The sequence below is a fragment of the Sarcophilus harrisii genome, chromosome 4 (assembly GCF_902635505.1).
Source record: "Sarcophilus harrisii chromosome 4, mSarHar1.11, whole genome shotgun sequence".
Lineage (NCBI taxonomy): Eukaryota > Metazoa > Chordata > Mammalia > Dasyuromorphia > Dasyuridae > Sarcophilus > Sarcophilus harrisii.
The window spans coordinates 24,571,795-24,585,039 of record NC_045429.1 but is presented as its reverse complement, the minus strand read 5'-3'; the positions used below and the strand labels follow the sequence as shown (position 1 = coordinate 24,585,039).

The 13,245-nt window shown below is 47.4% G+C and overlaps 1 protein-coding gene across 4 annotated transcripts in view; it reads left to right on the top strand.

The window, feature by feature from the left end:
• The window catches only part of OSBPL9 (oxysterol binding protein like 9), a 138,760-nt gene that overhangs the window by 40,970 nt on the left and 84,545 nt on the right, over nucleotides 1–13,245 (top strand). For all 4 annotated transcript variants that reach the window (XM_023501555.2, XM_023501554.2, XM_012547479.3 and 1 more), the window contains exon 3: nucleotides 6,081–6,159. In XM_023501555.2, the coding sequence (XP_023357323.1) occupies nucleotides 6,081–6,159 (79 nt within the window). The remainder of the gene's footprint in view (nucleotides 1–6,080; nucleotides 6,160–13,245) is intronic.

Genomic DNA, 13,245 nt, shown 5'->3' with positions numbered 1-13,245 from the left:
TGCAAACAGATTCGGTGACTTGTCCAGATCCACAGTTAGCAAGTTTCTGAGGCTGAATTTTGAGCCTTCCAGGCCAGCTCTCCCCACTGGGCCAGTTTGCTGCCTCTGGGTTATGTTCTTGAACTCTCGCCTTACTCCCATTTGATTCCCTTTGTATCTAGGCTCTCCAGGCTGTCCTGCCAAACTGATACTCCTCAAGTTTGGGTCTAACCATGTTCTGCAGTAGCCCCAGGCTGGTTTTGTGGGATGAGCTCCTGGCACCCCCCTTTACTCACTTGGTTAAACTCACCTATTTTCTTTTTGCCTTATTCCATCTCCTCCCTCTTTGATTTGGCAGAAGCTGACCTCTGATGTTGAAATGTTTGCATTTCTCCTTTCCACTTGGAACTCAGTATTTATTCTTCAGAGTTCGGCTCAGGAGCAGACAGGAGGGCCTGGGATTGAGCCTGCAGGCGGAAGGGTTTGCCCTGGCCAGAAGGACCTGTTCTTCTGTGAGACAAGGGATGCTGTGACTTCAGAGACAGGAAAGAGCCCGGAGGAAGTTCCTGGCTAGTGATGTCCTTTATTTCTTGAGTCTTCATGTGAAGGACACAAAGCTTGACTGTAGTCTTTGAGGGGAGTGTCCGACTGTGAATGTGCTCTCTGCTGCTGTCCAAACGCTGCAGTCCGCTGACCGCCTCCTGTCCCGCTGGCTCCTCCTAGGAGATGTACCACTGGCTTAGAGCCCTCCAGCTGGCTCTTGGGGTCTCTGGGAGATGTCATTGTGAGGATCAGGGAGTGGAAAGCCCTCTGCAGCTCTTATTTCCAGTGTTATTTCTGGGTCAGCCCCATCATTCACACATGGGCAGCCGCTCTGAGGGCTCTCCCTCTTTTTCTTAGTGACCCCGGTTTCCATGGGCTTGATTATCCTCCGTGTCACCAGCGCGGCGTAGTCAATAAAAAGCTGGCTTCTAACCTGGGAATACCCTGCTTGGCCCTCTATCCCTCCAGTTCAGGCTGGGCAGCCATCACACTGATGTCCCTACGACACAGACCTGACCATCCAGTCCATTTTGATGCTTCTGGGATCAAACAGAAAGCCCTCAGTCGCCATAGACCAGTGCTGTTCCTGGAACCTGACCCCAGATGTTTTCATTGGCTGCTCTCCGTGCTTCAAACTCTCCTGGGCCTGGGCTTTCTTCATGGCTCAGCTGGAGCTCCATGTTCTGCATAAAGCCTTCCCAGTCTAGGCTGTCTGTCTCATTTGTCCACAGTGATTTGCATTTTGCTTTTCCTATTAGGTTGTGAGCTCCTTGAGGGCAAGGGCTGGTTTTGGGTTTTTTTTTTTGTATTTTTGTCACTTAGCATAGTGCCTTCACCTGAGTGGCTGCTCAGTGAACCATAATGGACTGACTGACTGACTGTTTAAGTCTATATATCTCTAACCTCCTGGGCATTAATTCCTAATTCTGTATTTCTTGCCCTTATCTTTCTCCCAAGCCCTGGGCCGGCCTAGCCAAGTGCCCCCTGAACATTTCAGAAGGGATGTCCTGTAGATATTGAGACTTGCACATGTGTAAGATGCCTCTCTCCCAGCTTGCCTTGGGGCATCCCCACTCCTCTGCTTCCCCTATGTGGCCAGGCTGCTGCCCGGTGTTCCATGAGCATCTCTCTCCATGCACACCCCCTATTTCTCCTTATCTGTTGCCTCAACTATTTCAGCTGTTCTGAGGGGTCTCCTGGCCTCGGGGGCGTCTCACCTTCCACATTGCCACCAGCTTTATCATCCTTTTCTAAAGCTCGGTGACCTCAGGGGCTGGTGGTCATCCCCAGGATCCATGCCTTTGAAGCCCTTCCCCACCTGGCTGCAACCTGACTCTCCGTCTGTCACATCGTCCCCCGCTCCATGCACAGATGACCTTCTGGGGGTCCTGCCTGGCCCCTCTCTGTGGCCAGCAGTTGCTCCTACGAGCTTGTAGCACTCTCCAAAGCCCCAGTTTTCTTCAGGGCTCAGATCAGACGCCGCCATCTACATGAAGCTTTCCCTGATGTCCTTAACTGCTAGGGCCATCTCCTCAAGATCACCCATGTCTTAGTAGGCACATCTTGTCTCTCCTTCCCTAAGGGCAGGAATTGTTGTTTTTGTCTTTGTATCCCTAAGAGTTGGCAAACCATGGGTTCCTGATAAATGCTTATTAATTGATTATGGTTGATTTGTCCTTCTTAAAGAATTTATAAAATGTTTCTATTTTATAACTGCATTTTAAGCCATAGAGACTGTAGTTTTGATGGGAAGCGATAAAATTAATTTAGCATCTAGACTGGGCTTATTTGGTTAAGGAAAGAAGGGATTGAGATGCTATTCATAATTCCTTTTTTGGGTGGGGGTAAAATCACTGCCTCTCTTTAAACTTGGCTGATGTTTTACTCTTCTTGTCTCTTTTTTTGCCTTGTTTTTCTTAAGTGCTGCTCATTCTGAATCATTTTCTTTTTGAAATATTTACTGTTCCTCTTCACTCTTGCACTTTTTGTCTCCTGCCTCAGTGACAGGTTTTGCTTGGCTAAAGTTAGCAGAGACTGTTTTTAAGTGCAAAAGAGACCTTAATAAGTTTGAAGCTATGTTGTTGACACCTGTAATTAGTTAATAGTGGTAATTAGATTGCCAGTTAATGACTGATTGAGTGCTGCAGTTTTCAGAATGGATCAGATGGACAAGAATACTGTATTTGATGAACTTTCAGAGATCAGTCTAGCTAATACAGAAATACAGAGTCTGAGAGTTGGAATGGGCCAGGTGTGAAAGAATATTTATTACTTATGTGACAGACAGTTATCTAGTCTCTGCTTGGACCTCCAAGGAAAGGGAGCCGAGTAAACTTTAGGGTAGTTTCATTATGCACTTTTTTCTGACATCAGACCCTTTTTTTTTTTTTTTGGCCATTTTGCAGCTTCTGTTCTTGCCAGGTATTTTTATATAGAAGGCGGTACTTGAGCTGAAACTTGAAGGAAGCTAGGAATTATTCTAATTTTCTTTTGTGTTTGTTATTTTAAATATCATTTAACATATTTTTTGAAGTTCTGAATTCTCCCAACTCTCCTACAACCCATTGAAAAGGCAAGAAATGTGATAGAATTATACATGTGAAATCATGCAAAATATTTCCTCATTAGCCATGTTGTTAAAATAAAGTGAAAAAATTATGTTTTAGTCAGTACTGAGATGCCATCAGTTCTCTGCAGGTGTTTGACCTTTTTCATCTTCAATTCTTTGGAATTGTCTTGAATCGTTGTATTGATCAAAACAGCTAAACCATTTATAGTTTATCACTATACAATGTCACTGTTACTATGTACAGTGGTTCTACTCACTTCATTTTGTGTTACTTCATATAAGTCTTTCCAGGTTTTTTGAAACCGTCCTGGTTGTTATTTCTTATTGCACAATAGTATTGTGCAATAGTATGGAATAATGTTCCATCATGGTCATAAACTATAACTTGTTTAGCTATTTACCAATTTATGGGTATCCTCTCTATTTCTAATTTTTTTGCCACCACAAAAAGATGCTATTAAATGTTTTTGTGCTAATAGACCCTCTTTCCCCATTTTGATCTCTTTAGGTTACAGTAGACGTGGGACCTGGTAGTTGTGGAATCAAAGGGCAGTTTTATAACCCTTTGGACACAATTCCAAATTTTCCTCCAAAATGTTTGGATCAGTTTACAACTCCCCCAGTTCTAGTTTTTCCACATCCCTTTCAAATATTTGTTATTTTTCTTTTCTGTCATATTAGCCAATCTGATAGGTATTAGATGGTACCTCAGAGTTTTCAATTTTCATTCCTTTAATCAGTAATAACGAGGAACATTTTTTATATGACTATAGATGTCTTTCTTCATTGAAAATCTGCCTGTTCATGTTGACCATTTATCAGTTGGGAATGGCTTGTATTTTTATAACTTTGACTTAGTGTTCTATATATTTGAGAAATAAGGCCTTTATCAGAGAAACTACCTATAATTTTTTTTCTCCCACTTTCCTGTTTTTCTAATCTTGGCTTCATTAGTTTTGTTTGTGCAAAAAGTTTTAAAATTTAGTGTAGTCAAAATTATGCATTTTACTACTTGTGATCCTCTCTGTCTCTTGTTTAGTCACAAATTCTTCCCTTGGCCATAAATCTGACAGATAAAGATTTTCATGCTCCCCCAATTTGCTTATGATATCACCCATTTTGCCTATCTTGTATGTGGTGTGAGATGTTGGTCCATAGCTAGTTTCTGCCAAATTTCTTTCCAGTTATTTTTGTTAGATGATGAGTTCTTGTCCCAAAAGCTTAAATCTTTGCATTTATCAAACGTTTGATTGCTATTTATTTACTTCTGTGTATTGTGTACCATATCTATCCCACTGATCCACCAGTGTGTTTCTTAGCCAGTACCAGACTGTTTTTAGGATTGCTGCTCTGTAGTACAGGAAGCTAGGGATTCTCAGAAGCGGAAGTGCAGTGGAAGTGGGTCCTGGGTGTCTGGGACAGCCAGTGCAAAGGCACTGAAGTGGAAAGTGGAGTAGCCTAGCCACAAGACTGCCAGTTTGGTTGGACGTGATGGAGCAGAGCCTCCAGGTTGTAAAGGTCCTTAAAGCCCCACAAAGGAAGCCGCGGGTATGTGGGAGAGACACGGTTGGGTGTATGACATCAGGAAGATCCTTGGGTTGTGGTAAGGGTCCTAGCTGTGGGAATGGAGAGACAGGTCACATATGAGAGATGCAAAGATAGAAACACCATGTTTGGGCTGTGAGCTGGAGTAGGTGATCAGGAAGGAGGCACCAAGGGCGACATGGAAGTGGCAAGCCCGGGTGACCAAGGATGAGGGTGCCTTTGACACAAACAGAGCAGTTCCGAAACGGAGGGTGAATTCAAGGGAAAGAAAATGTGCTGTTTCCGTGTGGCTTGACATCCAGTAGGCACTGGTGTGGATGAGAATCCCCTCAGTTTCTAATTTTTTCCCACCATAAAGAGAGGCCGTTAAATGTTTTTGTACTAACAGGCCCCTTTCCCCACTTTGATCTCTTTGGGTTACAGACCTAGGATCTAGGAGCCGTATTGTAGAATCAAAGGTAGGCAGTTTTATAGCCCTTTGGGCACAATCCCACATTGTTCTCCAAAAAAGTTGGATCAGTTTACAACTGCACTAGAAGACGAAGTAGGGTTGGATATACTTGCTAAATGGGGGCATTTGCCATGGTGGAGATGGTGATTAAACCGGTGGGAGTGGTGCTTGGTGTGGTGATGGGGTGATGATTCCAGGCCATAGTTAAAGGACTAGATTCTCTTCTTAATTCTGCCACTAACGAGGTGCCTAGGCCTTCGAGGGGTGACGTATGGCCCCTCGGGACTGAGGAGGACGAGTCAGGCAGTTATGGAGACTGAGACAGTGCATTTCGAAGTGACTGAGAACTATTAAAAGTGTTGTCTGAGGAAATGTCCTTTGTGCATCCAGTGTGTCCTCCCTGCGCCCCCTCGGGGTGCGGGAGCTGAGGGTCCAAAGGCCTTTCCCAGGGGACTGTGCAGGCACCACTTCAGCCTCCCTTCCCCCTTGGGCCTCACTCTCTCTTCTCCCTCCCAGCCCCAGGGGAGAAAGCCCCAGTAGGACATTCTGCCTTTCCCTTTTTTGAAAAACATGCCATGGTCTGGCTGGTGTGCTGTCCCTGCGGCAGGGTGCTTGGCGTAGGGGTCGTGCTGAGACGGTGTTTGTTTTGTTCTGCAGTCAGGCTCCTGCCAGCCTCATTGCTCCCTTGCTGCCTCCGGGGACTCTCCCCTTCCCGGGGGGCCTCCTTCCTGGCTCCCTCTGCCTTTCCCGCAGTAAGTCACCGGGGTTGAGCAGCGAAGGCTGGAGACGTGGCGTGTTCCTGGGCCTCCCCTCCCCTCCCTGTCAGGCCGGGGGAGCAGTTCCGCTCGCTGACACAAAGCCAGGGCTCGGCTTACGGGCGGCAGAGGCTCCGCTGCTCCCCGTCTCGCCGCTTAGCATTCCCGGGGTGTCGTGGCTGGGGAGGTTGCTGATGTCACTGCCTGCCTTATCAGGATTTTGCTCTTTGTTTCACAGGGAGCTGTGATTGGTATAGACGATGAGGACGACAGCACCTTCACAATAACTGTTGATCAGAAAACCTTCCATTTCCAGGGTGAGCTGAAAGAAGAGATTCTTTCTTTTTGCGGTCGCCTCTGCAGGGATCTTCTCGCTGGGGGTGGTGCTGGCTGGATGCCCCAGATGGCGCGTGAAGGTTGAGCCCGGGGCGGGGGGAGCCCCGGTGAGAGGGGGCTGCTGCTGCTGCAGGGTAGGCTGGCTTCTCTGCCATGGCGGCACACGTAGGTATCTGAGGAGGCTGTGGCTCTGCGGGCAGCGAGGGCTGATTAAAAATTAAAGCCCGAGACAAGTCTGGGGAGAGAATGACGGACTGCCAGGGGGCCACCTCCTTCCTCGGAGGGGGCGGGCTGAGGCTGCCGAGGCAGCTCCTGCCCAAATTTGAGGCATTGCTGTTTGGGGGTCTCGCCTGGCTCCAAGGGGGCGCTTTGCTTCACGGACTCCCAGCTTGCCCTCGCCACCTGTGTCTTGTCCGCCAGCCGTCCTTTCTCTGCTCCTAGCCCTGACCCCTTCCCTTAAGCCAGTGCCCTCTGCCCCTGCCATGGTCTGGCATTGCATGCTTTGGCTCTCGGGTAGGAAGGGTGAGGTTCCATGTGTCCCTGAGCCCTGGGGACCAGCCCTCCCGACCTGGCGGCTTCAGGCTGCTGTGGGAGCGAGGCTTGGCCGGCCCTCTGCCCTGGTCCCAGAGCCGGGAGGAGCCTCACTTGGGGGGCTGTGTGACCACTTTTCTGGCAGGAGCAGAGTCCCAAAGGGGCTCTTCTGGGGAATTGATCCCGAGTTGTGTTTTTTATTGTGAAAATGCTGTGGTGATTGTGGAGGAGCAGCAGTCCTAGTTGTTCTTGGTCAGATTGAAGGGAGTGTCCCGATGCCCATTGTGTTCTAGGAAGGGGGAGCTGCGGGTTCTCCCTGGACTGGGCACAGTCTGGGCTCTGGGATTGTGTGAATACAAGGCTACAGCCTGCCACCAGGCTGAGCCCCCTGAATCCTCATTTTTTTTCCTCTGCTGAATCTTTTCTGAAAGAAATAAGAAAGAATAAATGTTGAATGCCCGTGCTGAGCATTTGTTGCCAGAAGGCTTGAGCTGATTCAAGCTGGACGCTCCAGCGGCTCCTGAGTGCAGGTGTGGATGCAGGTGAGGACTGCCAGACTGCAGTGTGGAGGGTGCCGCTCTGCAGTCACTCGGGCAACTCCCCTTCTGCGGCTCTCCCCTGTGGGGTTCTGGGCTTGTGTCAGGAGGAGCAGGCCCCCAGAGGACCTTTGGCTGTTAGATGGAAGGCCTTTCCCCTCCCCACTGCCAGCCTCGGCCTGTTCCCGTGGCTTCTGGTGACAGGGCAGCTTAGGAAGTGTGACGGCTGTAAGAATCGTTCGGACTTGGGACCTCCCAGAGGCTCGGAAGGTCCCGCCGTCTCCCTTCAGCAAAGAGACGGGACTGCGTAATTGAAGTTTTGTCCCCGGTGGCTGGGATTCGAGAGCAGCTGGCTAGGCAGATGGGAGGGAGTGGTGGGGATTTTCTTATTAAGGATGGTGCTTGCATCCAATCAGAAATCTCTGCGTATTTGAGAAAAAACAGTTGAGATGCCCAACACATTTTTTGTTTTTGGTTTGTAATATGGTTTTTGGGTCCAAAGGTCCCAGTGGGAAGGCCCCTGGTTTTATGGATGGGGAAACTGAGGCCCAGACCCCCCCCAGGTCCTGTCAGAGGTGCATCCAAACCCAGACCTTCTGACTCCAGAGCTGGGACTCTTTCCCCTTTACTCCAGTTGTTCTGAATTTGTGTGTACATTAATGAGCCTCACGTTGTTAAATGTCCTGTCCTTGTCTTTTTGAACAAGACGCATTGTGGTGTAGTAGGATTTGCCCTGGTCTTTGAGTGAAAAGACCTGGCTTGAATGTTGACTTGGAGGCCTAGGATGCTTACTGGTAAAGGAAGGACAAGAGCACCAGGTGAATGTCCTTCCCCAGCAGGGCTGGAGTATCAGCAGGAAAACAGTAGTGGGTGTTTGCTGTAGAACCCTGAGCCAGGGTGATTTAAAACCAGCCCAGACTGCCAGGGAGTAAAAGTCAGCTTCACCTTCAGGCTCCTGCCAGATGTCCTGAGCCAGCCGGGCCTGCAAGGCACTGATTACTTTCATCAGTGTTCCTCCTCCTCCTCCTCAGCTGTCAGAGAGATAGTGCAAAGGGGTGGCCCAAGCCCCCAGGAATCCCCTTTCACATGTCCCGACTAGGGCTCCGAGGTGTCAGACAGGTGCCAGTGCCCTGATAGAGGGAATCGGCTCCGTCTGCTCGAGAAGTCAGGTCCAGACCAAAACATCCTGACCACTTCCGTTAATAATTAGTCATCCCCAAGTGTGGAGTGGAAACAGGCAGGCAAGACACTTCCTCCTTTGGGGCTCCCATGTTCCCCTCCATAAATCTGGGAACTGCAGTAGGTGGATGGCCCCAGAGGGCCGAGCTTTCCTCTCAGCCATTTCTTTGTAGAGAAGGAGAACATTGGTTCTGACTGGTAGAGGCAACCTTGGGCCTTTGAATCTGGACCTACATTCCAGCTCTGTTCTCTGAGTGGCCTTGGACAAAGCCCTGCAGCTTCTCTATCCAGATGGGCAGTAGGACTTGTAGCACCTACCCACAAGGACTGTTTTGAAGAAAATGCTTTGTAGCCCTTCAGGTGCCAGATAAATCATTATCTGCAGATTTTACTGAGACACTAAAACTGAAATGCTGTCCCTCTCGTGCATAAGTATTTCACATTTTCAAAGGACTTTGATTCCCAGTCCTGCTTGTGAACTCTCCCAGGATCCTCAGAATCTTAGAGACTTCAGGTGAGAGGAAAGGGACTTTGAGAGATGAGATCATCTAGTTCAGCCTTCTCATTTTTCAGAGAAGCAGAGATGGAGTAACTATCCCGGTGTTGCACAGACTATCCTGAGAGGCTTGAGTGATGTCATGTTAAAATCACCTTAATTATATAGAATTACAGAATCTAGAGGTATCTAGTGTAATCAAGTCTGGCTGAAGAGGCCTTTCGAGACCCAATACTAAAAGCAGCCATTCAGGTGTGAATTGAAGGGCTCTCGTGCATGGGAGCCCATTCTCCCTGAAGCAGCTCACGGCACTCTTGGAAAGCTCTAAATGCTGAGAGCTTCTTTTCTCTCCTTGCTTTATAGCATGGAATGCTCCTCTTTAGAAGGAGCCTAGAATGGAGCCAAAACTCGTACCCCTATCAAGAAGAAAAAGTCCAGTTCTTCAGATACTTGAAATGAATGGGAAAAAATGAAATTGGGGGGAATAGGGTTAATGAAGGGAAGGTAGGACTTCTGAAAGGGTGGAAATCACTGTTGTGGTTCATCCTTTTTTGATGTGAAGTGGGAGCACTCGGGTGAGTGTGGGTTGTGGTAGGCAGAGAAAGATCCAGCTTCCTGGGATGGAGGAGCTTGGCAGTTGTATTCAGAGACATTAAGATGTAATAGAATGAGGACTTTATAAAAGACACATTTTAAAAGTGTGGTCATTTAATAATACATAAGATTCTTTTTAATCTTCCTGATGTTGTGTACATGTTCATTTTATAGCTTATTAGTTTAGAATTTTTTTTACTTTTAGTAGTATCAGTGACAACTCACATTTTTACAATATTTGCTTAACATCACAAAGGGCAGCGGCCCCTCCCCTTTAAAAAAAAACTTTGTCATAACAGGCAGGCAGGACAGTTATTCCCATCGTATAGAGAAGGAAACTGAAGCCCAGAGCAGGCAAGCAGCTTACTTGGAGCCACATGGGTAGCACATGACAGAGTGAGAATTCAGACCCAGGGATTTTATCCCCCCAACCCCTGATCAGTGTTTGCTCCATCCCATCGAGCTTTTGAAAATGTTTTCAAGAACCATACTCCTCTCCCCCAAATCTTTGGTTATTGTGTAATAGCAGAACCTTGAAACTCAACTTCTCAAAATGTTTGTTTAGGAAGAGCCATTTTCAATCAGTGTGTTCTTGGGTTGAGTTTTAAAGGTGGGGTTAGGTTTAATTTTAGAAAGATAAATCAAGAAACTACTGTCAGTATCATTGAAGTAACTTTTTAAGGCCTTGGAATAATGCTGGGCCAGTGTAAGCCTGAGCATTTTCCATCGAAAAAGAAACAGCTCAGTATTAGCAGAAATCATCAGGTTGCTTTGTTTTTCTGGCTTCCGAGTTTGCCATCATTCTCAAATTCAATTTCATTGACATCTTTTTTCCCCATTATTTATAAAATAATTTGATGTATCGTGTAAAATAATTTTAAACATTTCTGAGTTCTGGATTATCTTCTTTCCTCCCTCCTCCCCTTCCTCCCCTCGAAAAGCCACATGTGAAATTAGGCAAAATACACAGACATCTTTTTTTAATTGGCTTCTTGCGACCTCATACTCCTAGTTTTTTTGAATGTCTTGAAAACCTGAACATGCATAAAGACATACCCCGCTTGAAATCAGCCCAAGGAAATAGAAATAAATTTTGGAAATCGTTCAGCAAATACTCCTTGAGTGTCTTATGTGGGATAAATGGTGTGAGCTATAATTTGGCATATTCTTCCGTAATATTTGGGACCCCTGGGAATGAGTATTAACTACAGAGAAAATGGAGGAGCGTGTGAATAAATAGAACGACAACATCCGAGGAGCTCAGAGTAAAGAAAAATGTCATTTGGGGAATCTCCCCCAGAAAAAGAGGATGGGCTGGCTTCAGTGTCAGGGTGGGGGATGTTATGGATGAACCACCCGGGTGCTCCACTAGTTGGTACCCTGGAGATGTCAGAAAGAACAGAGGAAGATCTCCATCTACTATGCTGGGTTCCCCAGGCCTCTGGGAGCAAACTCTAAGGGGCAAACAGGGCTTGGCAGGCTTGGGCGGGCTGCGAGAGGCGCCCGTGGAAGCCACGCGCAGATTTGTGTGATCCCAGAGGCGTTGGAGCAGTGAATGTGTGAGACAGACAGTGCAGGTCCTGCCCCCTCCCCGAGCCTCTTATAAAATGGCAACAAACATGTTTGTACCCTCCCCAGGGCTGTTGTGAGGAAAGGGTTTTGTAAAGCTACAATTAGAGACTCCGTTTCAAAAGCATGTGTTCAGTACTCGGTGTCCCAGTTTTGGATGCTGTGCTAGACACACAAAGAAGAAAAGCAGCGTCTGACCCTCAAGGGGCTTGCGTGTAGTGGTCACAGCTAGAGAGTTCAGGAGAGGCTCCAGGGAGGCCGGCGGGGGGCCTGAAACTCCGAGGCCGAGGTCAGGAAGGGGTGTGCTCTGCCAGCAAAGTGGCAAGAGAGGAGTCGCCCGTGGGTTGGAGCAGGTGGCCCGGGAGCCTCGCTGCTGGGGTGCCAGAAGGGCTGGAGTCCCCTGAGCACCGGCAGGGCCCTCCTGGGCCAGAGCTCCCCGGCTCCTTGGTTTCGGTAAAGGTGCCTTTCGGAAATAAGAGCCTGGCCAGGCGCCTCTGACATTTACTCAGCATCTGGCTTTCCCACTGGCGGGGCTGTCGTCCTTCTTTGTGGCTGCCTCAGTTGTGGTCCTGTTGGGTTCAGGGAGTAAGAGGATGGAAAAAAAGGGCAGATATTTCCCATTCCTTCACTTTGCCTCCCCCCTGGCCTCCTGCAGATTCTGTCTGCTCTCCCCTCTTTCCCCTCGTTCTCCTTGATCTCCCTTGAGCTGCTGGGCCATCCCGTCCAATGGCCTTCCTGACTTCTGCACCATGTGAGGGTTTTATTCCTGTGACCTCTCCCATGCATCTCATGTCAGTTTATCTGATTCCTGTACCTAAATCACATCTGCTAACTGCCCCTGGCCCTTTGACCTGCTTGCCAGGCCAACTTGGACCTCTTTGGGGAGGATTCCAGGGGCAGCCGGATGCTGCAGTGGTCAGAGCGCTGGGTCTCTCCTTTGTCCCATAGAACCCCAGCCCTGCTAAGCTTTGCACCCGAGACCTTTCCTGATTTCACAGCTGCTGATGGTGTCTTCCCTGGAGACCGTCAGCTTCTGGAGAGCAGGGCCTGTCTCACTTTAGTTTTTGTGTCCCCAGTGCCTGGCACATGGTGGGCATTGAATAAATGGTGGGGGACTGATTGAAGAGCCCCCTAACTGGATTTCTTCTCCAGTCCTCCCCTCCAACCTACCATGTAGATAACCAGCCAGTCCACAAATATGTATAATTTATAATATTTATAAATTAATACTTACTGTGGGATACAAGGACAAAAGGGAGTCAGCTCCTGCCTTTGAGTAGCTTATGTTCTACTGGAGATAAGGCCCTTGATGCTAGATAGAGTAGATACATGATAAATACAAAATAATCGTGTACTTATTGAATGGAAATAGCACCTGGAGCAATTGGGAGGTGACACTGAAACTGAGCTCTGATGGGAGTGGAGAGAAGCAAGAGTGAAGGCAGAACACCCCAGGAATGGGTACTCAGGGGTGAGGGAAAGCATGTTATGTAGGAAAAGCAGACTGAGGTATAGAATGAGTGAAAGGGAAAGAAAGACATATACTCAGGATGATGGAGCCAGATTGTGAAGGGCTTTAGGTGCCTGAAGAATATGGGTTTCAACCCGAGGAAGTGGGGAGTCACTGAAGCTTTTTGAGCAGAAGTGTGGCTGATTAAGAGGAATATCATCCTCCTAAAACGCTGCATTTGTCCATTCCAATCCAACAGATGATTTCCTGAGCACCTACAATGTGTGCACCATTGTGTCTTGTGTCAATTCTTAGCTATTTGATGTTCATTTGCCTTAGCTTTAGAATCAAGTGTACTTTTCTCAGCCTGGAAGAGGAAGATAACCAGCTATTACCCCCAACTCCTAAGCATCAATCAGTCATTAAGCATTTTGTAATTGTGAGGAAGGCATGATAGAGAGGCCTGAATGAGACTTCTGTATAATTTCTAAGTAATTCGTCATATATTAAATGTAGCTTCAGAGATATTCATGTTTTAAATTTTGACATCTGAAGCAACTTTCCAGTCATTTTGCTGCATATATATATATATATATATATATATATATACACATATATGTAATTAGCCTGCAAGACACTCTTGCTGATTTTTCTTTAATAAAAATGTGCATAAGAAGAAAACTTTAATCCCTTTTTAATTCTGTGAAAATAA